This window comes from Ursus maritimus, unplaced genomic scaffold (genome assembly GCF_017311325.1).
Source record: "Ursus maritimus isolate PB19 unplaced genomic scaffold, ASM1731132v1 scaffold_17, whole genome shotgun sequence".
Taxonomy (NCBI): Eukaryota; Metazoa; Chordata; class Mammalia; order Carnivora; family Ursidae; genus Ursus; species Ursus maritimus.
Genome location: NW_024424119.1, coordinates 32,806,255 through 32,828,045, shown reverse-complemented (window position 1 = coordinate 32,828,045; position 21,791 = coordinate 32,806,255). Strand labels below are relative to the sequence as shown.

The 21,791-nt window shown below is 36.1% G+C and overlaps 1 protein-coding gene across 1 annotated transcript in view; it reads right to left on the bottom strand.

The window, feature by feature from the left end:
- The window catches only part of SMC2 (structural maintenance of chromosomes 2), a 74,179-nt gene that overhangs the window by 23,885 nt on the left and 28,503 nt on the right, over window positions 1-21,791 (bottom strand). The window contains exons 12-19 of the mRNA XM_040631670.1: window positions 21,643-21,760; window positions 20,591-20,729; window positions 20,113-20,232; window positions 18,200-18,404; window positions 12,479-12,614; window positions 9,996-10,120; window positions 5,136-5,329; window positions 4,026-4,169 (exon numbers count right to left, since the gene is read on the bottom strand). Coding sequence (XP_040487604.1) covers window positions 4,026-4,169; window positions 5,136-5,329; window positions 9,996-10,120; window positions 12,479-12,614; window positions 18,200-18,404; window positions 20,113-20,232; window positions 20,591-20,729; window positions 21,643-21,760 — 1,181 coding nt within the window. The remainder of the gene's footprint in view (window positions 1-4,025; window positions 4,170-5,135; window positions 5,330-9,995; window positions 10,121-12,478; window positions 12,615-18,199; window positions 18,405-20,112; window positions 20,233-20,590; window positions 20,730-21,642; window positions 21,761-21,791) is intronic.

The window sequence follows — 21,791 nt, the reverse complement described above, 5'->3', positions numbered from 1 at the left end:
GAATCCTTCCTGGAAACCTATAAACTACCAAGATTGAAACCGGAAGAAATTGATTCCTTAAACAGGCCAATTAATTATGAAGAAATTGAGTCAGTGATAAACAACCTTCCAAATAACAAAACTCCAGGCCCGGACGGTTTTCCTGGGGAATTCTACCAAACATTCAAAGAAGAAATAATACCTATTCTCCTAAAGCTATTTCAAAAAATAGAAACAGAAGGAAAGCTACCAAACTCATTCTATGAGGCCAATATTACCTTGATCCCCAAACCAGGCAAAGACCCCCTCAAAAAGGAGAATTACAGACCGATTTCCCTAATGAATATGGACGCCAAAATCCTCAACAAGATACTTGCTAATAGAATCCAACAGTACATTAAAAGGATTATCCATCACGATCAAGTGGGATTCATACCTGGGATGCAAGCGTGGTTCAATATTCGCAAATCAATCAGCGTGATACATCATATCAACAAGAAAAGACTCAGGAACCATATGATCCTCTCAATCGATGCCGAAAAAGCATTTGACAAAATACAGCATCCTTTCCTGATTAAAACCCTTCAGAGTGTAGGAATAGAAGGTACATTTCTCAATCTCATAAAAGCCATCTATGAAAAGCCTACTGCAAATATTATTCTCAATGGGGAAAGCTGGAAGCCTTTCCCTTAAGATCAGGAACACGACAAGGATGCCCACTCTCGCCACTATTATTCAACATAGTACTAGAAGTCCTTGCAACAGCAATCAGACGACAAAAAGGGATCAAAGGTATTCAAATTGGCAAAGAAGAAGTCAAAATGTCTCTCTTTGCAGATGACATGATACTCTATATGGAAAACCCAAAAGAAGCCACTCCCAAACTATTAGAAGTTATAGAGCAATTCAGTAACGTGGCAGGATACAAAATAAATGCTCAGAAATCAGTTGCATTTCTATACACGAATAACGAGACCGAAGAAAGAGAAATTAGGGAATCCATCCCATTTACAATAGCACCAAAAACCATACGTTACCTTGGAATTAATTTAACCAGAGACGTAAAGGACCTATATTCTAGAAACTATAAATCACTCTTGAAAGACATTGAGGAAGACATAAAAAGATGGAAAGATATTCCATGCTCATGAATCGGAAGAATTAACATAGTTAAAATGTCCATGCTACCCAGAGCAATCTACACTTTCAATGCTATCCCGATCAAAATACCGAGGACATTTTTCAAAGAACTGGAACAAATATTCCTTAAATTTGTATGGAAACAGAAAAGGCCCCGAATCTCCAAGGAACTGTTGAAAAGGAAAAACAAAGCTGGGGGCATCACAATGCCGGATTTCGAGCTGTACTACAAAGCTGTGATCACAAAGACAGCATGGTACTGGCACAAAAACAGACACATAGACCAATGGAACAGAATAGAGAGCCCAGAAATGGACCCTCGGCTCTTTGGGCAACTAATATTTGATAAAGCAGGAAAAAACATCCGGTGGGAAAAAGACAGTCTCTTCAATAAATGGTGCTGGGAAAATTGGACAGCTACATGCAAGAGAATGAAACTTGACCACTATCTCACACCATACACAAAAATAAACTCCAAATGGATGAAAGACCTCGATGTGAGACAGGAATCCATCAAAATTCTAGAGGAGAACATAGGCAGCAACCTCTACGACATCGGCCAAAGCAACCTTTTTCATGACACATCCCCAAAGGCAAGAGAAACAAAAGATAAAATGAATTTATGGGACTTCATCAAGATTAAAAGTTTCTGCACAGCCAAGGAAACAGTCAGAAAAACTAAGAGGCAGCCCACGGAATGGGAGAATATATTTGCAAATGACACTACAGATAAAGGACTGGTATCCAAGATCTACAAAGAACTTCTCAAACTCAATACACGAGAAACAAATAAACAAATAAAAAATGGGCAGAAGATATGAACAGACACTTTTCCAATGAAGACATACAAATGGCTAACAGACACATGAAAAAATGTTCAAAATCATTAGCCATCAAGGAAATTCAAATCAAAACCACACTGAGATACCACCTTACGCCAGTTAGAATGGCAAAAATAGACAAGGCAAGAAACAACAATTGTTGGAGAGGATGTGGAGAAAGGGGATCCCTCCTACATTGTTGGTGGGAATGCAAGTTGGTACAGCCACTCTGGAAAACAGTGTGGAGGTCCCTTAAAAAGTTAAAAATTGAGCTACCCTATGATCCAGCCATTGCACTACTGGGTATTTACCCCAAAGATACAGACGTAGTGAAGAGAAGGGCCATATGCACCCCAATGTTCATAGCAGCAATGTCCACAATAGCTAAATCGTGGAAGGAGCCGAGATGCCCTTCAACCGATGACTGGATTAAGAAGTTGTGGTCCATATATACAATGGAATATTACTCAGCTATCAGAAAGAACGAGTTCTCAACATTTGCTACAACATGGACAGCACTGGAGGAGATAATGCTAAGTGAAATAAGTCAAGCAGAGAATGACAATTATCATATGATTTCTCTCATCTATGGAACATAAGAACTAGGATGATCGGTAGGGGAAGAAAGGGATAAAGAACGGGGGGGTAATCAGAAGGGGGAATGAAACATGAGAGACTATGGACTATGAGAAACAAACTGAGGACTTCAGAGGGGAGGGGGGTGGGGGAATGGGATAGACCGGTGATGGGTAGTAAGGAGGGCACGTATTGCATGGTGCACTGGGTGTTACACACAACTAATGAATCATCGAGCCTTACATCGGAAACCGGGGATGTACTGTATGGTGACTAACATAATATAATAAAAAATCATTTAAAAAAAAAAAAAAACATGAAAATCAAGGATATTATTTACCAAGAGTATCAACAGCAGCATGACAGAAAACTTCAACATGGTGACTGTCGTCAGTGATACTGTACTGTATATTTAAAAGCTGCTGAGAGAGTGGATCATAAGAGTTCTCATCACAAGAAAAAAAAGTGTGTAACTTTTATATGTGGTGACAGATGTTAACTAGACTCATTGGGATGGTCATTTTGCAATATATACAAATAAATCATTATGCTGTACGCTTGAAACTAATATATATCAATTATACCTCAATATGAAAACAAAACAATTCAAAGTCAAAAAGAAAGGGACAAGAGAGTAGCCAATATTCATGAAGGATGATCTCTACTAAAGATATACCACAACATGAATTTGCAGGTGACAGAATGTCTTCTAACATATGAAATCCCCTCAGCCCTAAATCCATCCTTTACTTCCCTGCTTCTGGTATCACAACATTTCTCCCCCACCAGCAGCAACTATAGTCAGCCTCACCAGAAAAAGATGCTGTTGGGAAACTGGAGAAAGAGGCTTTACAGTCCCGGTGCTGGCATGCTTTTCTCGAAGGCAAGTTTGTCACGTGACAGAGCTAGCAGCTTGCATGGCTGCCCTGACATCCAGCAGAGGCGGCGAGGGGAGCGGGACTTTGCAGCATATTCACATGGCCAATTTCCCCTGGCATCCCATGTGGCATTTCCCTATAGATGGCTTCCCCTGCATGTCAGCAAACTTCACCACCATGGGGCCACAGTTATGCCTTCTCCAACTAGATCTGGTTTTCAGCCCTACAAGTGCAATGAGGCTCTTTGCCAGATTTGTTCCCTTCATGGGGCATGCCCCTTCCTCAGCCCTACAGGTGGTAATGGCTGTTCTCCATATCTGCTTTTCCTGTATCATTTAGCGTTCTCTTTACTCACTAGTGATCAATCCCACATCATTCCAAACTCCTCTTGTAGTCAATTTTTAATTTAAACTTTGCCTGTTTGAATTACTGCATAATTTTTGTCTTCAGAGGAGAGCCAGACTAAAACAATCAGTATTATTATTTCAGAACTCTTTCTGGATCACTAAGCACTGTTTTTGCCTCTCATCAAGACAAGAATGAAGATATCGAGACCTCTAAAGTCAAACATCTTCAAGCCAACATTTCAATTAACATTTGCTATTTCTCCAATATGGTAAGTAAACGTTACCTTATTTTTAGCCACCTCAGATGCCATTACTTCAATCTGTACTTCATAGGATTTTATAGCTTCATTGACAGCTTCAAGCTGTTGTTTATAGGATGCGTGCTCTCTCTTGAGCTCTTCCAGCTCCAGAGTGATAGCTTCAACTTCCTATAAGAAACCATTATCTACACATTCAACAGGCTATTAATTACTGAAAAATGCATATATTAGTAAGATTCTCATGCAAGTAAGACCCACAGCTTGGTTATTCAACTACCAAAACACATGTAAGCTGTTTCCCCTGAAGAAGGAAGGAGAAAGGAAATTTATTTTCCTACACTTAAAAAAAAATGACAAATATATATAGTTTTTACAGGTTCAAAGAGCTTAGCATGAGCTATTTCCTTTATCCTTTTATTCCTACAGAGAAAAACACAGAATTCTACATAAGAGAAAAATTAGCAGAGGAAAAGCCTTTTTTAAAACATAATTATTCAATGTAAAAAAAAAATAGTTTCTCAATTTTCTTCTTTCCCATTATAACCTTCAGTTCATTAGAAAATACTCTGTGCAGGTTATTTAGTGGCAGAATATGAAGAAAGATTTAAGTAAAATTGTCGAGAAAAGTGATTCAGAGCACAGCCTTTGTGGACAGAAAAAGCTACGTTCAAATTCCAGCTTTGGCACTATCCAAAAGATAAAATCCATTATCACCATCGGTCTACAACTGAATGGCACTTTGTAAATGTAACATGCTTTCTTTCACAGTATCCATTCACACAGATGATCACCAAATAGCAATGTCACAACTCGAGCCAATACGACATAGCTCTACTGCAGAATATAAGCTTTGGTCTGCTCTTGAGTGAAGCATTTACAAAAAAGCAATTTTGCTCTTTCTCTAAAATTAGCAAGACAATGCAATCCATCCTTAAATTATGACCCTCCATTACAAGATTTTCAGCAAAATGTGTTTTAATTTGACTTAGAAGATGAATAATTTATTTCCTGAAGAAGTATAGTGTGCTTTTAGATGTGGTGAATACTGATGAGTAAGGCCAGCAAAGAAGCTCTACCACCTTCAGCACTATATTGACAATAAAAGATTGGCTCCACTTCAGGAAAGATTATTACCTGTTGTTTTTCTTTCATTTTCTTACTAGAAGCATCTGCTTTCGTTTTGGCAAAATCCAGTTTTTCCTGTGCATCCTTTAGTTCTCGCTCTCTTTCAGCCTCTGCATTTTTCATTTTATTCTCCAGTACTTCGTATTTTTCTTCTGCTTTTTTCTGAATTTCTTCGGTGTTTTTTAAGGTCTCCTCACTTTCCTCTGCATCATAAGGTAGGCAAATGTGGCTAAATGAGGTCCTCCAACTATTAGCAGTTATAGGTAATGGTTTTTTATAAATGCCTTATAGTCTCACCTTTTAAGGAAGAAATGGTCTGAAAAATTTGAGGCTAAAATTTTAAAAAATTAACTGTTCCAACCTTATTCCAGAAATGTTACGTTGAAACACAGATCCTACCTAAGAGCCATACTTGAATTATCTAAAGATCTACAAAGAAAGTATTTCCAAGCATATGAACTTGAGGAACATAAACTTTACCTGCAACTTATTTAAAAGCTCAGACTATCTTTTTAATATATTTAAATGCTTTAATATGCGTCCTAAACCAGAATCAACAGTATAACTACAGTATTTTTCCCTTATTATTTAGTTGCCAAAAAGCTTGCAGGTAATTTCATAAGTAAGGTTATATTGTATTCTTTGCTCATTTATGCCTTTTCTTAAAGTAGAGAAATACTATGAGAACATGTCTAGGATGAAGCATAGAAGAAATATCTCTAATTTACAAAGAAAAAAATAAAAGCAAGATAAAATGAGCACATTACTGTTACAACTGCCATACACTGTTTTAGTAATGGTGACCATGACTACACAATGTCCTATACTGCTTTTCAGTGCATAACACTATAAGAAATCAAAGAAAATTTTTAAAAAATACCTTAAAACAAATGAAAATGGAAATACAACATACCAAAACTTAATGGGATGCAGCAAAAGCAGTTCTAAGAGTAAAGTTTATAATAACTGCATACATCAGGAAACAAGAAAAATCTCAACAATCTTACACGTACAGGAATTAAAAAACAAAACAAAGCCCAGCGTTAGTAGAAGGAATGAAATAAAGATCAGAGCAAAGGTAAAATGAAAGAGACCAAAAAATAATAGAAAAGATCAACGTAAGTAAAAGCTAGCTCTTAGGGGCACCTGGGTGGCTCATTCGTTAAGCGTCTGCCTTCGGTTCAGGTCATGATCCCAGCGTTCTGGGATCAAACCCGCCATCAGGCTCCCTGCTCAGCAGGAAGTCTNCTTCTCCCTCTCCCACTCCCCCTGCTTGTGTTCCCTCTCTCGCTGTGTCTCTGTCAAATAAATAAAATCTTAAAAAAAAAAAAAAAAAAAAAAAAGGTAGCTCTTAGAAAGATGGAATTGGCTCACTTTAAGCTAGCCTAAGAAGAAAGGACTCAAATAAAATCAGAAAAAAAAGGGAGACATTACAACTGAAACCAGAAATACAAAGGACCCCAAGAGACTATTATGAACAATTATATACCAAGAAATAGGACAGCCTAGAAGAAACATATATTTCTAGAAACCTACAACCTACAAAGACTGAATCATGAGAAACAAAATCCGAATAGACCACTGACTCAGTAATCAAAAACCTCTTAACAAACAAAAGTCCAGGATCAGATGGCTTTACTGGTGAATTCTACCAAACATTCAAAGATTTAGTACCTAGTCTCAAAGTCTTTCAAAAAACAGAAGAGGAGGGCACACTTTGAAACTCGTAAAGCTAGCATTACCCTGATATCAAAACCAGACAAGGACACCAGAGGCAAAAAAAAAAAAAAAAAAATTACAGCCTAATAACCCTGATGAACTCAGACACAAAAATCTTCAGCAAATATTAGCAAACTGAATTAAATAATACATTAAAAGGATGATACACCATGATCAAGTGGGATATGGTCCAAGATACAAGGCTGGTTTAACAGCTGCAATCAATGTGCTGCACCACATGAACCGAATGAAGGATAAAGCGCATGTTTTCAACAGATGCAGAAAAAGCATTAGAACAATTTCAACACCCATTTATGATAAAACTCAAAATAGGTATAAATGAAATGCATCCCAACATAAAAAAAGCCATAAAAGACAAGCCCACCGCTAACATTGTACTCAAAACTGAGAAGCTGAAAGTTTTTCCTCTAAGATCAGAAACAAGACAAGGAGGACTCTTGCCATTTTTACTCAACATAGTACTGGAAGTCCTAGTCAGAGCAAGAGGCAAAAGAAAGAAAGTAACAAAGGCATCCAAATTAGAAAAGATTTCTATTTGCAGATGACATATACAGAAAATCCTAAAGACTCCACTAAAAAACTGTCGGAACTAACAAATTCAACAAAGTTGCAAGATACAAAATCAATGTACAAAAATCTGTTGCATTTCTATATAATAATGAACTGCCAAATAAATTAAGAAAACAATCCTATTTATAATTACATCAAAAAGAATAAAATACCTAGAAATAAATTTAACCAAGAAGGTAGAAAGATGTGTACACGGAAAACTATAAAGCACTGATAAAAGAAACTGAAGAAGACACAAATAAATGGAAAGATACGCCATACTCATCGATGGGGAGAATACTGTTAAAATGTCCATACATCCCAAAGCAATCTGCATAATTGCTGAAATCCCTATCAAAATTCTAATGGCATTTTCTCAGAAATAAAACAATCCTAAAATCTGTATGGAACCATAAAAGATCCTGAGTAGCCAAAGCTATCTTGAGAAAGAATAAAGGTGGAGGCATCATACTCCCTGATTTAAACTATAATACAAAGCTATAGTAATCAAAAGAGTATGGAATTGGCATTAAAAATAGACACATCGATCGCTGGAACAAAACAGAGCCCAGGAATAAACCCATGCATGTATGGTCAATTAATTTATGACAAAGGAGCCAAGAACATACAATGAAGGGACAATTTCTTCAATAAATGGTGCTAGGAAAACTGGACCACTACCTTATACTACACATAAGATTTCACTCAAAATAGATTAGAGACTTGAATGTAAAACCTGAAACCATGAAACTCCTAGAAGAAAACATAAGTGATAAGTTCCCTGACATTGGTCTTAGCAGTGATTGTTTTTTGGATTTCACACTAAAAGCAAACGCAACAAAAGCAAAGATAAGTGGACAATATCAGAGCAAGGGGCGCCTGGATGGCTCAGTCATTAAGCATCTGCCTTTGGCTCAGGTCATGATCCCAGCATCCTGGGATTGAGCTCAGCAGGGAGCCTGCTTCTCCCTCTCCAACTCCCCCTGCTTGTGTTCCCTCTCTTGCTGTCTCTGTCAAAATAAATAAATAAAAAATATTTAAATAAATAAATGAATAAAAAATAAAAAGCTAAGGCAAAAAAACCCATCAACGAAAGGCAACCTAATGAATGAGAGAAAATATCTGCACATCATTTATCTGGTAAGGGGTTAATACCCCAAACACATGAAGAACCGATAAAACTCAAAAAGAAAAAGCCAAACAGTCTCATTAAAAAATGCGTACAGTATCTGAATACATACTTTTCTACAGAAGACACACAGTCAACAGTTACATGAAAAGATGCTCAACATCACTAAGCATCAGGGAAATACAAATCGTAACTACAATGAGATACTATCTTACACCTGTTAGAAGGGGCTATTATCAAAAAAAAAAAAAAAGAAGAAGAAGAAGAAGAAATAACAAGTGTTGGAGATGACTTGGAGAGAAAGGAACCCCCACACACTGTTGGTAGGAATGCAAATTGGTGCAGCAACTATGGAAAACAGTATGGAGGTTCCTCAAATAATTAAAAAAATAGATATGATCTAAATAAAAGTTCCACTTCTGGGTATTAGAAGAAAACAAAAAGACTAACTCAAAAATATATATGCACACTCCCATGTTCATTGCAGCATTATTTATAACAGTCAAGATATGGAAATGACCTAAGCACCCACCCTTGGATGAATGGATAAAGAAAATGCATGTGTATATACATAGTGGCATATTACTCAGCCATAAAAAAGAAAACCTTGCCATTTGCAACATGGATGGACCTTGAAGGCATTATGCTAAGTGAAAAAAGAGAAAGAGAAATATGATACAATATCTCTTACATGTGGAATCTTACCCAATTTTTAAAAATCCTAGCTAATGCATACAGAGAACAGATTAATGGTTGGCAGAGGTAGGGGAGTGAACAAAATGGGCAAATTTTTAATTTTATAAAAGGGGAAGAAAATATATTAGTGGGAAAATTGTCCTAAGGAATGAGAAAAACTAAAACTACCATATACAATTCTAATTAAGTGTAAGACAAGTTCTTAAAATTAGGGGTAGAGACAGCTATAAACTGAATCACGTCAAACATTAAAAATTTCTGCCTAACAAAAATACTATCAACAAAGTCAAAAGACAAACACATAAACCAAAAGATATTCATAATGCAGATAATCCGTAAGAAATCAGAACTCTTAAGTATGAGAACAATAGAAACAAACCATAAACAACTCAAAAGAAAAATGGGGAAAAGAAATAGAAAATTCACAGATGTAGAAACCAAAAGGTCCAAGGAACATATATGGATCCCAAGCTTCACCAGCAAATCAAGGATCTGCAAGTTAAAATACTAATGTGCTATCTCTACAGAACAATCAGATTAGAGAGAGCTTAGTCTTTCGAGAATGGAAAGGATTTGGAGAAATGAGAACTTTCATATGCCACTGGTGGAAATGTGTACTGCTGCAAAGGGGCAGAACTTGGCAATATCATAAAAATATCTGGAGTGATCAATTCAAATATATAATAGGAGATCTAAAATATCTAAAGTAAGGTTATCAGTAGAAATTGATTAAACACAAAATGTTTTTATCTCACCAATGATTTTTTTAAGAGCATCTAATTCTTCTTGTTGCTTGTGATATGAGCTTTGCTGGAGCTTGGTTTGTAATAAATCTGCCTCCTCAGTTTTCATCTCCCACTGCTGTTTTAGTTGGCGATACCTGAGAAAAAGACAAATTTACAATAAATGATCACAACTTTTCTGGTATTTGAGAAATGCATTTAAACTATAGGCTCTTACCTAAAATAAGCTCACAATATAAACAGTGTAAGATGCCACTGGTTACAAGAATAGCTTTGATGACTCATATTTTTGAGGCATCAAATTCAAGTCTGATTTGGTCACTGAAGGTAAAGGACTCTAAATGACCAATACTGATAATAACTACTTACGGAAATACTCTTAATTTTAGAAAACACTAAAAATAACCTTGGAATAAATAGGTTCCCTTAAAAATGGTCTCTCCTACAGATCCTTACCAAGAGGAAAAACTCCACAATAGCTCCCCACCACAAAAGCACATTAAAATGTAACCTCCACACCAAATTTCAAAAATCTGGTTATCGATTCCCATTTTCAAATATTAAACAAAGTTCCCTACTTTTTGTAATGAGACCGATAGTTTAAAAAGGCATAGTACTGAACTTAAACATTACAGTGTGCTCTTCTTGCAAATCCTGTAATTCTAGCCCATTTCTAGCTGCTGAAAATTCTTTCTTTGGAAGGTGTTTAGCTAATTCAGCTGCAGTGAAATTTCAAGCTGTAATAAATACACAAGGAAGCTTCGCACTAGAAATTCATGAGGTCTGAGGAAAAAGGAAGGAAGCAACTTATAAAACATAAATACTCCCTTGAGTATTCTTGCCTGAGAATTCCTGACAGCAATTAAAACCATAATTTTCAAGCCATTTCTCAATTCATTTAAAAACGTGGAGTGCAAAAATTTGAAAAAACTTAGAATGCTATTTTCTTAATATGGTCCATAAAAGAATGGCTTTAGGACCTTTCTACTCTCATATTTTAAGTAAGCTCCACGCCCTGCATGGAGCCTAACACGGGGCTTGAACTCACGACCCTGAGATCAAGACCTGAGCTGAAATCAAGAGTCGTATGCTTACCTGACTGAGGCACCGAGGTGCCCTTCACTCTCATATTTTTAAAAATCTATTTCCTTTCCTTGACCTCAATGCCACAATCAGGCCACCAGACAATTCTGCAAAATAACTTTATTCATAGTATTGGATCATTTAACAGTTCCAAGCCAAATGCAACTACATACTCAGTGCCTTGCCAAATCTTCCAAAGATCTCAGAAATCTTCCTTTTTCACAGAGAAAAGTTCATTCACTTTTTGGTAATGTATGTTAATGAAGGTAAAAGGCTCTACATGTATATGTTTGAAAGTGGGCATTTTGTTACAATTTCTATCTTTGAATGATTATGACCATCTCTTCCATATGTATAGTATTCCAAAAAAGTTTTGGCACCATTCCAAGCTTTGATAATTCAGAAGATGAATGCTAAAAATTTACAAATATTTGAAGTTTGTCTACGTACATATTTTAACTTTTATTCAGTATTGTGAATTCTGAATAAAATGTCTGATTTTAACTCTCTTTCCACTTGTCATCTTCAGAGAGACTGGAAAAAATTAGAAACTTTCAAATAATGTACTTTTTAAGTTTGTGGCATGTTTCCTCTTAGAACTTTAGCATTAGCTAATATGTTTTACCAATTTAACTTTTTTTTATTGTGTTTTCCCAGCTATATATATGACAACAAGAAGAAGGAAGAGATTTATCTGTTTGGTTCACTGCTATATTCCCGCTCCTAGAAGAGTACTTGGCACAAAGGAAGCACTCAGTAATAAATAACATTAACTGACAAAAAGAGGTTACATTAAATAGCATGATCCCAATTTAAAAAAAAATAAAAATATCTCCCCATATCATACACAAACAGAAATAATGTTGAAAAGCACACACGCATACCCATATCCACACCCATACAGAAGAAACACTGTAAGGAAACACTTTAACAATGACTTTCTGACATGAACTTGTTTACTTCCTCAGTAGGCAACCCAGTGATCCTTGTATGTACAGCCACAAGCTGCTAAACTTAATGTTGGCATCTGATCGATGCTATACTGTTTATCATTTCAAATGAAGGACTCCAGTATCCTCTGGTGTGAACCTCCAGAATATCTACGGATTTCCCCACCAATCCCAGTAGAGTAACGGTATATCTCAACAGGGAAAGAAAAATATTCGGCTGATGGTTTTTTTCTTCCTTTTGTTTAATTACCTTTCCTATTTTCTTATAAAAGACATTATTTTTATCAGAAAAAAGTAACTGATATACAAGTTATCTACTCACAATTTATTCAAATAAAATCAAGGATATTATGAAAAAGGGCAGAAGTTGTATTTCTTTAGAGAAAATTCTTTCATTTTCTACCGTGAGTCTCTGACCAAAAAGAAACTTAAAAATACAACTTAATTTGACAGAAGTCTTACTTTTCAGCTGTGTTTTTAAGACCTGCTAATTCCTCGTCTAGAGCCTGTAGCTTATTCTCCTTGATTCTCAACTCATCTTGAACATCTTTGAGTTCTTGAAATTTGGTTAAAATAGAAGCTGCCTGGGATCGAGCACCTGATAGAAACAAATTGTAACAAGCCTTAGACATTAAGTTACCACATATTTAGTAGACAATAAAAAACTTTGTAAGAATTATACTTGAAAAGATTCAATAGCAAATCTTTTATAGTAAGCTTATAAAGGTACAGAATTCATTTTATCATTAAAATCTTAGGACATACATACTTGATAATACTTCTAAGCAGATGTGATGGATTGTTTATTCAAAATAATCACTGCCCCTTCCTACTGGGCCCATCCTTCTCAGGGCCATTTTCCTCTCTAATATCAGCCTAGCCATGTGATTTGCTCTGGCCAATGAAATGGAAAATGTGCCTCTTTTGAAAGTAAGCTTTAAAAGGCAGCACATAATTCACCATTTGTTTTCCCTCTCCCATTAGAAAACCATGTTCAAAGTAGGGGCTATTTTTCCTTCAGCCTGGATTCCAGAATGTGAATAACACTGAACAGAGATAAATGACCTACAGGTAAAGTAGCGTAATTGTGGTACTTACTATAAGCCACTGAGATTTGGGGGCTATTTTTTTTACCGTACCATAACCTGGCCTAAACTTTGATACAGCAGAGGAAGCTGGTTTCACTTTACAAGCAACTATAATTGTCTGACAACAACAGGTTGAGTTATGTTGGCAAGAAAACTCTAGGTTTGATGGGAGAATGCAAAGGTCAATTAGCAATGCTATTATGAGCACTTTGGTAATATGATACAGGGATAGATATTTGCCATCCCTAAAGTAGGAACTTCAAGAACATTCAAACCAATGAAATCTAAAAAGTTTCTTCTATTTTATATATTTAAAAATACTTGATCTCTCTTTATCCTCCAATTACAGATACTAATCCTCTTACTGTATATACTGGAATTCACTTCACTGCCTATTGTTTTCTTGGCCTAGAAAGAAATTAAGTCCCTTGATATCTCAACAGGCATTATATAGTCTCTTGGTTTGGTTAAAAGCACAAACTGTGCAAACGGATAACCTGAATTCAAATCCTGGGCTTTGCCACTTACCCGCAAATTATATAACCGCTCTGTACATTAGTTTCTACAACTGTGTACTGCAGATGATAATAATATACCTACCGGATAGTTGCTAGAAAGATGAAAGGAGTTCATTATTTAAAGCCCTGAGAATAGGTCTTCAGAAAATGACAGAAATGTTGTGTATCTGCACTGCCCAGGTACCCATTAACTATTTGTGGTCACAGAGTCCTTGAAATGTGACTAGGACAACTGAGGAAATTATTTTTATTTAACTTTAATTATCTTAATTAAATGTTAAGAGACATATGGCTACTGTACGGGACGGCACAGTCTTACAATGTTGCCTGGTACACAGCCAAGTACTATTCAGTGTTTGTTAGCTACTTGATCACTCGACACAGATCTGGAAACTCAATGTGGCAAATATTAGAATAAGAAGAATATGATTATTATCTTATTCTCAAGGGCAGATTTAATTTTTTCATTTTACTTTTCACAGATGCAGTGGCGTATACTCAAATTAGAACTTAGCGTTTCCTGAATACGGGTAAAAATGTACTGAATTTAAAAAAAATTTCCAGTAGCTAGAATATCCTAATAGGGCAAAATGCAAGAGAGAAAAAAGAAAAAGAACAGACTTACTTGAGAAAAATAAATAACAGCAACAGGACTGATTACTACACTATGAGCTCCTTGAGGGCTAAGACACTTTATAATTTCTCAGTATTTAATTAAATAGCTGCGACACCGTAGGTATTCTAAAGAAAACCCAATCCTTAAGTTGAGTAAAACTCTGGATTAAATCGTCCAAACTCACAATTTCCGGTTTTAAAAACAAAACAAAAATTTCCATCTTATTTGCCACACAGAATTTTGAGGACAAAATGATATAAAACCTACATCCAAGATTTGCGAGGAAGATGGAAGCAGAAGCGAAAGACCCTGGGCTCACCTCATACCATGAATACAACTAGATAACTATCAAATCATCCAAAATACCCCAGAAATCGACCTGAAGACTGGCAGACCAAACTCCACAAGTAAAGGCAGAAAAGAGACCACATCAAAGAAGGTCGGAAGTGTGCAGACCGTGGCTTGGGAGAGAAACGGCTGTCATGAGGGTTGGGAGCTGTGGTCAGAGCCGGACTAGCACACAGGGGAGGCCACACAGGGCAGACCAATCCCCATAACAATTGGCTCGAAAGTGAGAGGGGCCAAATTTCATGAGTTTTGGCAACCAGGAGAGCTTAAAACCTACGGTTTTAAAGGTCAGTGTGCTTGGCTCTGGTAGAGCCCCAAGGATATTGTTCTTTGGACAGACAGCAGGGCAAACAGCCCACCAACAAACAGCATAGTAACAGCTTTCTGAAGAGCACCTGGGGCACACGGTGGGGAGGTCATGAGCTCATCTGGAAGCATGTCCCAGAGAGGCAGTGTTCACAGAGAAACCCCTCCTAGAACAAAGAAACGAGCAGGCATCATTTCCCTCTCCCACCCCTCAGTATAAACAGAGGGCCACATGTGGGAACCAACCCAGCAGACACTTGCTATGTAACATCCTTACACCAAACTCCATTGCTCAGGTGGATTCCCCCTTCCCAATCACTCTTGCCTCAGTCCCAGAATAGCAGGCTCCCACCCCCAGAAGACCGGTCCAAACCCCTGGCAACATCATGTCTCCCGACCTGGGACATATCTGATAAGGATTAGTACCCAAAATATATAAAAAACTGATAAAACTCAACACTCAAAACCCAAAAAATCTAATCAAAAAATGAACAGAAGACATGATGAGACATTTCTCCAAATAAGAAATATAGATGGCCAACAGACACATGAAAGATGCTTAACATCACTCTGCAACTACAAGATATCTATCAGATACCTCTCCCATCTATCAGAATGGCTAAAATAAAAAACACAAGAGACAAGTGTGGCAGAGGATGTGAAGATATATGAACTCTTTTGCACTGTTGGTGGGAATGAAAACTAGTGCAACCACTGTGGAAAACAGTATGGAGGTTCCTCAAAAGGTTAAAAATGGATCTATCAATCACACCACTAGGTATTTATACAAAAAATACAAAAACACTAATTCAAAGGGACACATGCACCCTTATGTCTACTGCAGCATTATTTACAATATCCAAATTATGGAACCAGTCCACCTGTCCGACTGAAGAATGGCTAAGAGGTACACACACATACATATACATGTATATATATATATGTGTGTGTGTGTGTGTGTGTATATATATATATATATATACACACATACACACACACAATGGAATATTATTCAGCTAAAAGAAAAGAAATCTTGCCATTTGCAAAGACATGGATAGAACTAGGAAGTATAAGGCTAAGTGAAATAAGTCAGAGAAATACCATATGATTTTACTCATATGTGGAATTTAAGAAACAAAGGAGAAAAAGAGAGATGAGACAAGAAACAGACTCTAAACTATAGAGAACAAACTGATCGTTACCAGATGGAGGGATGGTAAGGTGATGGGTGAAATGGGTTACAGGGATTACTAAGGAGTGTACTTGTTGGGATGAGCACTAGGTATTATATGAAATTGTTCAATCACTAAACTGTATACCTGAAATTAATACATCACTGTATTTTAACTTACTGGAATTAAAATTTAACAAAAAAGAAAAAATGTATACAATCAATACTGCATGATTCTTTTTACTTTGTTTTGTTTGATTTTTATGTAAATTCAATTTAACATATACTGTACTATTAGTTTCAGAGGTAGAACTTGGTGATTCACCAGTTGCATATAATACCCAGGGCTCATTCCATCAAGTGCCCGCCTTAATGCCCATCACCCAGTTACCCCATCGTCTCCCACCTCCCTTCTGAGCAACCCTGTTTCCTAGAGGTAAGTCTCTTATGGTTTGCCTTCCTCTGTTTTCCGCTTATTTTTCCTTCCCTTATGTTCATTGGTTTGTTTCTTAAATTCCACAAGTGCAATCATATGATTTTTTTTCTCTTATTTCGCTTAGCATAATATCCTCTAGTTCTATCCATGTCATTGCAAATGGCAAGATTTCATTCTTTTTGATGGCTGAGTAATATGCCACTGTGTGTGTGTGTGTGTGTGTGTGTGTGTGTGTGTACCAGATCTTTATCCATTCATCTGTCGATGGACATCTGGGCTCTTTCCATAGTTTGGCTATTGTGGACATGGCAGCTGTAAACATTGGGGTGCATGTGCTCCTTCAGGTCACTATGTTTATATCTTTGGGGTAAATACCCAGTAGTGCCATTGCTGGGCTGTAGGGTAGATCTATTTTTAACTTTTTGAGGAATGTCCATACTGTTTTCCAGAGTGGCTGCACCAGTTTGCATTCCCACCAACAGGTAAGATGGTTCCCCTTTTTCCACATCCTCACCAACATCTGTTGTTTCCTGAGTTGATAAATTTAGCCATTCTGACCGGTGTGAGGCGGTATCTCATTGTAGTTCTGATTTGTATTTCCCTGATGACAAGTGATGTTGAGCATTTTTTCTTTCATGTTGTCTGTTGGCCATTTGTATGTCTTCTTTGCAGAAGTATCTGTTCCTTTCTTCTGCCCACTTCTTGACTGGATTTTTTGTTTTTTGGGTATTGAGCTTAATTAAGTTCTTTATAGATTTTGGATACTAGCCCTTTATCTGATAAGACATTTGCAAATAACTTCTCCCATTCCATAGGTTGCCTTTTAATTTTGTTAACTGTTTCCTTTGCTGTGAAAAAGCTTTTTACCCTGATGAAGTCCCAATAGTTCATTTTTGCTTTTGCTTCCGTTGCCTTTGGCGGTGTGTCTAGTAAGTTGCTGTGGCCAAGGTCAAAGAGATCACTGCCTGTGTTTTCCTCTAGGATTTTGATGGATTCCTGTCTCATATTTAGGTCTTTCATCCATTTTGAGTTTTAGTGTATGGTATAAGAAAGTTCCAGTTTCTTTTTACTTTTAATACATTTAGTACTGAGTATTAATCTTGTCTTCTAGGCTTTCTTTTTGTTGCTATTTGTTTCATATCTTGTGTATCATTTTAATTATTTATTTTTAACTCTTTTTTTTTCATCATTTAGGTTTAAACCCAAAAGTAAAGCCCAAAAAAACCACAACCAGCCCTAAAAGTAAATAAATAGAAAGTCAAATGCATAAATCTTTCCACTTCAGTAGGAGATTTTTTACGTCACTAGTAAACTGATACGCTTAAATAACTCTGTTTTCTGCTTCTCCTATTTACAATCTTACCTGTCTCCTAGAGCTATTGAAATGTTAAATGAACTAATGGTATGGTTCCTGGCATAGCCTAAGTTCTTAATAAACATACAGAGGAAAGAATGCTTAGCAGCAGTTCAACATTAGCTCTGAAGTCCAACTCTGAGTTAAAATACTAGCTCTAACACTATTTGCTATTGAATGAATTACTAAATTTTTCTAATTTCAATTTCATTCCCTAAAAAAAGGGAAAAAGAATAGTTGTAAGGAATAAATGAGAAAATAAAGCAAATATGTATAGCACCTGGCAAAGAATGAGTTAAATATTAGCTATTTTTATTCCCTGCAAACAAACAAAAAAGCAACCTACCTCCACTCAATGTCCCATGAGGATCAAATACATCACCTCCTAGAGTTACAGTTCTAGTCATTATCCTTTTATCAAAGGCCACTTTTTTTGCATTATCCATATTATTACAAACAAACGTTGTTCCAAAGACAAATTCCATTGCTTTCTGAAGTTCTGGGTTGTATTCAACGAGGGAAAGAGCCACATGAACATTGTTAGGGCCAACCTGTGGGAAAACAACAGATATGTCACAGTACATACCACCTCTCCTTTCAAATATTATTTTACAAAACAGTACTGCCATACTAGAAATTTAAGTACTACTTACCGAGCATTAGAATTCCTTTTGAACTTTCTAAAATACTATGGAAAATTCAAGAGTTTTAGAAAAAATTTCAAATTTAAACATTGAAACTCTATGGTTAAGTAAAATATTTAAAGTACCAGGCATTAGGAGAGTATCTATTAAGCAGGAGCCAGTACCAAGTTTCTAAATCCAAAATGGACTATTTGGACACACTCTCTCAAGTTAAAATACAGCAACCGCTGTATCAACACAATTATATAAAATGTTTTGTTTCAATTATTGATCTACTTATTCTATAGTGAATACTTTTTCATTCAAATTAAACACGCTAGAGCAGCCACCTATCAGTTACAGAAAAACACAACTAACATTGAGACGGCAAAAAAAAAATTTTAATCCCTGTGTTTTATTTTGATCCAATTGCATCTTCTCAACCTTTGTTGATGTGCACTCTGCCCGTCTTTTTAAAATAACTAAGCATTCTTTCAGGAGCTTAGTAGCAGCAAGAGAAATCCAAGTGAAGCCAGCTCTGTATAACAGACGTTCAGCACTGCCCTCTGACACAGCAGCTACCGTTAAAAAGGTTTGGCTAAGGGACCTGGGTAGAAGTATTTTTGCTACTACCTGAAACCCCAATTTACTTCTTACACTGGGACTTGTCCAAAAGCTGAAGTAACTTCCAAAACCTTCCAGACCCAATGGTGATTTTTCAAAGTAACCAAAGTTCTAACCAGAAACACCACCTTTCAATTTCTCTGCACTCATTTTCCTTCTCCTGAGAGTATACATGTCAATACAACTGTATTTTGAAATAATTTTCATTGATGGATTCTTAATTATAAGAAAACTGAGTATCCATTTAGTATTTTAATTATAAATATATTTCTATGTTTCATATAACTGTCTTTTCAACTGATGCACTTGGAATGCCTGCTCAGTAACAAACTGGTAACACTGCTGAGTATTAGGACTGGCTTCGTGTTATTACCCAATATCACACAACTATAATTGCCTTGCAAATGTATTGCCTTGTACTCCTCTGGGGTTTGTTTTTATTTTTTTTGTTGTGTGTGTTGTTGGGTTTGTTTTTGTTTTTAATAATAGCTGTACCACTTAGATCCACACCTCAGCAGCTCACTGGCTATCCTGGTCCCCTGCTGTATGTCCAGAGGTTGGAAGGCGACCTACAGAAAGCATGTCTGTAAGACTGGTAGATACCTCCCATAACAGTTGTCACTGTGGGCAGTTAAACTGTGCTTAGCATGCAAAAAACTAAAGAATTCTGGTATCTATAAGCTCTGCAATTCTAGTAACTCAGAGATTGGAAATTTAATGTTATCATGTGATAGTCATGTGACCTGACTGAAGGTTTAAAGACATTTAAACATTACAACATTGAAATATCAAAGGTAGTTTTAGTTTTCCACCATTTCTATTCTCCTTCCATCTATTTTCACAAAAGCCAACTCTTTTTTTGTAGCTTAGGCATGGTAACAACAAAATTTTGCACTTCTACATGATTACGTATGATTATGTCCCCCAAATTAATGTCCTCTAACTAAAACAAAACAAAACAAAAAACAAAAAAACAAGTAAGATACAGATAAAACATATAAAGGCGACTTACAAGATTTTGAGCGACCCTCAGAGTTTCTGGAGCAATACATCTGGCTGAAATTTTATTGAGTGGAATTATAGTGTATCGACGTTTCAATTCCCCCTTTTCTAGTAACTTTTTCCCAGTAACCTAAAAAATTATGATTTGAAATAAGGAAATAAAATATTAATGACAGAAAACATTCAGAGGGAAAGAGTACAAGTTTAGGAATCCACAATTAAATGTTTAGTGCCTAGTATCCTGAACAATGGAAAGTCTAAAACTGATAATATGCATTCTAGATTCCTGAGTAAGCATGAGATTTCCCTGGGAATAAAGTTAATCAAATATAATATAAGCAATAATATAATAAAAAGTCATTAACTGAATAGCTGTACTGTAAAGATAAGCAACCTTAGGAATAGCTTAAAACATCAAGAAAGTACTCAGTTCTAGCAGCTCATGGTTTTTCCAGTTAAGGAGGAACTGCAAATTTTAATTAATTTACCTCTGTGTCTACTACAACATTGTAGAGCCGTTCCCCAGCCACCAATTCTAAAGCTGTGGTTGCAGAAGTATCTTTCACACTAATCAGAGAAGCTACAAGTCCTTTCACACAATTTCTATTCCAGTTCTTTTCTGGATCCCTAAAATAGAACAGTTGACAAAATTAATCTGAAACAATAAAACAGAAAAAGTTGTATTTTACTAGTCAAGAGCTCTTCCTACCAACACATTAAAAGAGAAGCATACACACTTTTAAGAAAAACAAAAATTTAATGTTCAGATGACTAGCCAACTATTGTTAAGTCAATCAAAAGATCTTTTGGTACATATTGTTTTCAATAAAACAAAAATAACTTTGATGCTATGATTTTTTTTTTTTAATTATTTATTTATGAGAGAGAGAGGGAGGGAATGAGAGGGGGTAAGAATCAGGGAGAGGAAGAGGGGAAGCAGACTACCTTCTGAGTGCAGAGCTCCACACAGGGCTCAATCTCAGAAGCCCAAGATCATGACCTGAGCTGAAACCAACAGTCGGACCATCAACCAACTGAGCCACCCAGGCGCCCCTGCTGCTATAATCTTCGGGCTGCTATAATCTTTGTAATAAACATATTACTCTAAGTACTCCATGAAAAAACCCATGTAAATTTGTAAATTGTAAAATGTTAATGTAGATATTTAAAGAAACTTTGGACTGAGATTTAATTTCCCTCATTTTGGTCTTAAGAATTCCCACTGCCAACGCTTGAAACATTTCAATAAACATTTAAGAAAAAAAATGTCGATTAAGGAAAAGCAGCTTATAATATTTTTCATACAAAAATCTTAATGTTAACAAAATTTTCAGATTGTCTTCCAGCTTAAATGAAAATATATCTTGGTTAACATTTCGATAAGTGTTTAGGGGAAAAAATACCAATTAAGGAAAAGTAGCTTGTGATATTTTTCATACAGAAATCTTGATGTAAATAAAATTTTCAGATTGTCTTCCAGCTTAAATAAAAATATATTTTGGCTATTACCAAGTTCAAATTTAAGGTTTAAATCTCTTACCTGTAGGCAAATTGAATATTAGGAAATCTGGCTAAGAGAGCTTCATATGTTTCCTTCAATCTACTGATATCACGAGATAGCTGCCTGCGCTTTTCCAGAAGTCCTTCCTCCTTGTTTTCTGAACAGTAAATCACAAGTAAATTGAAACG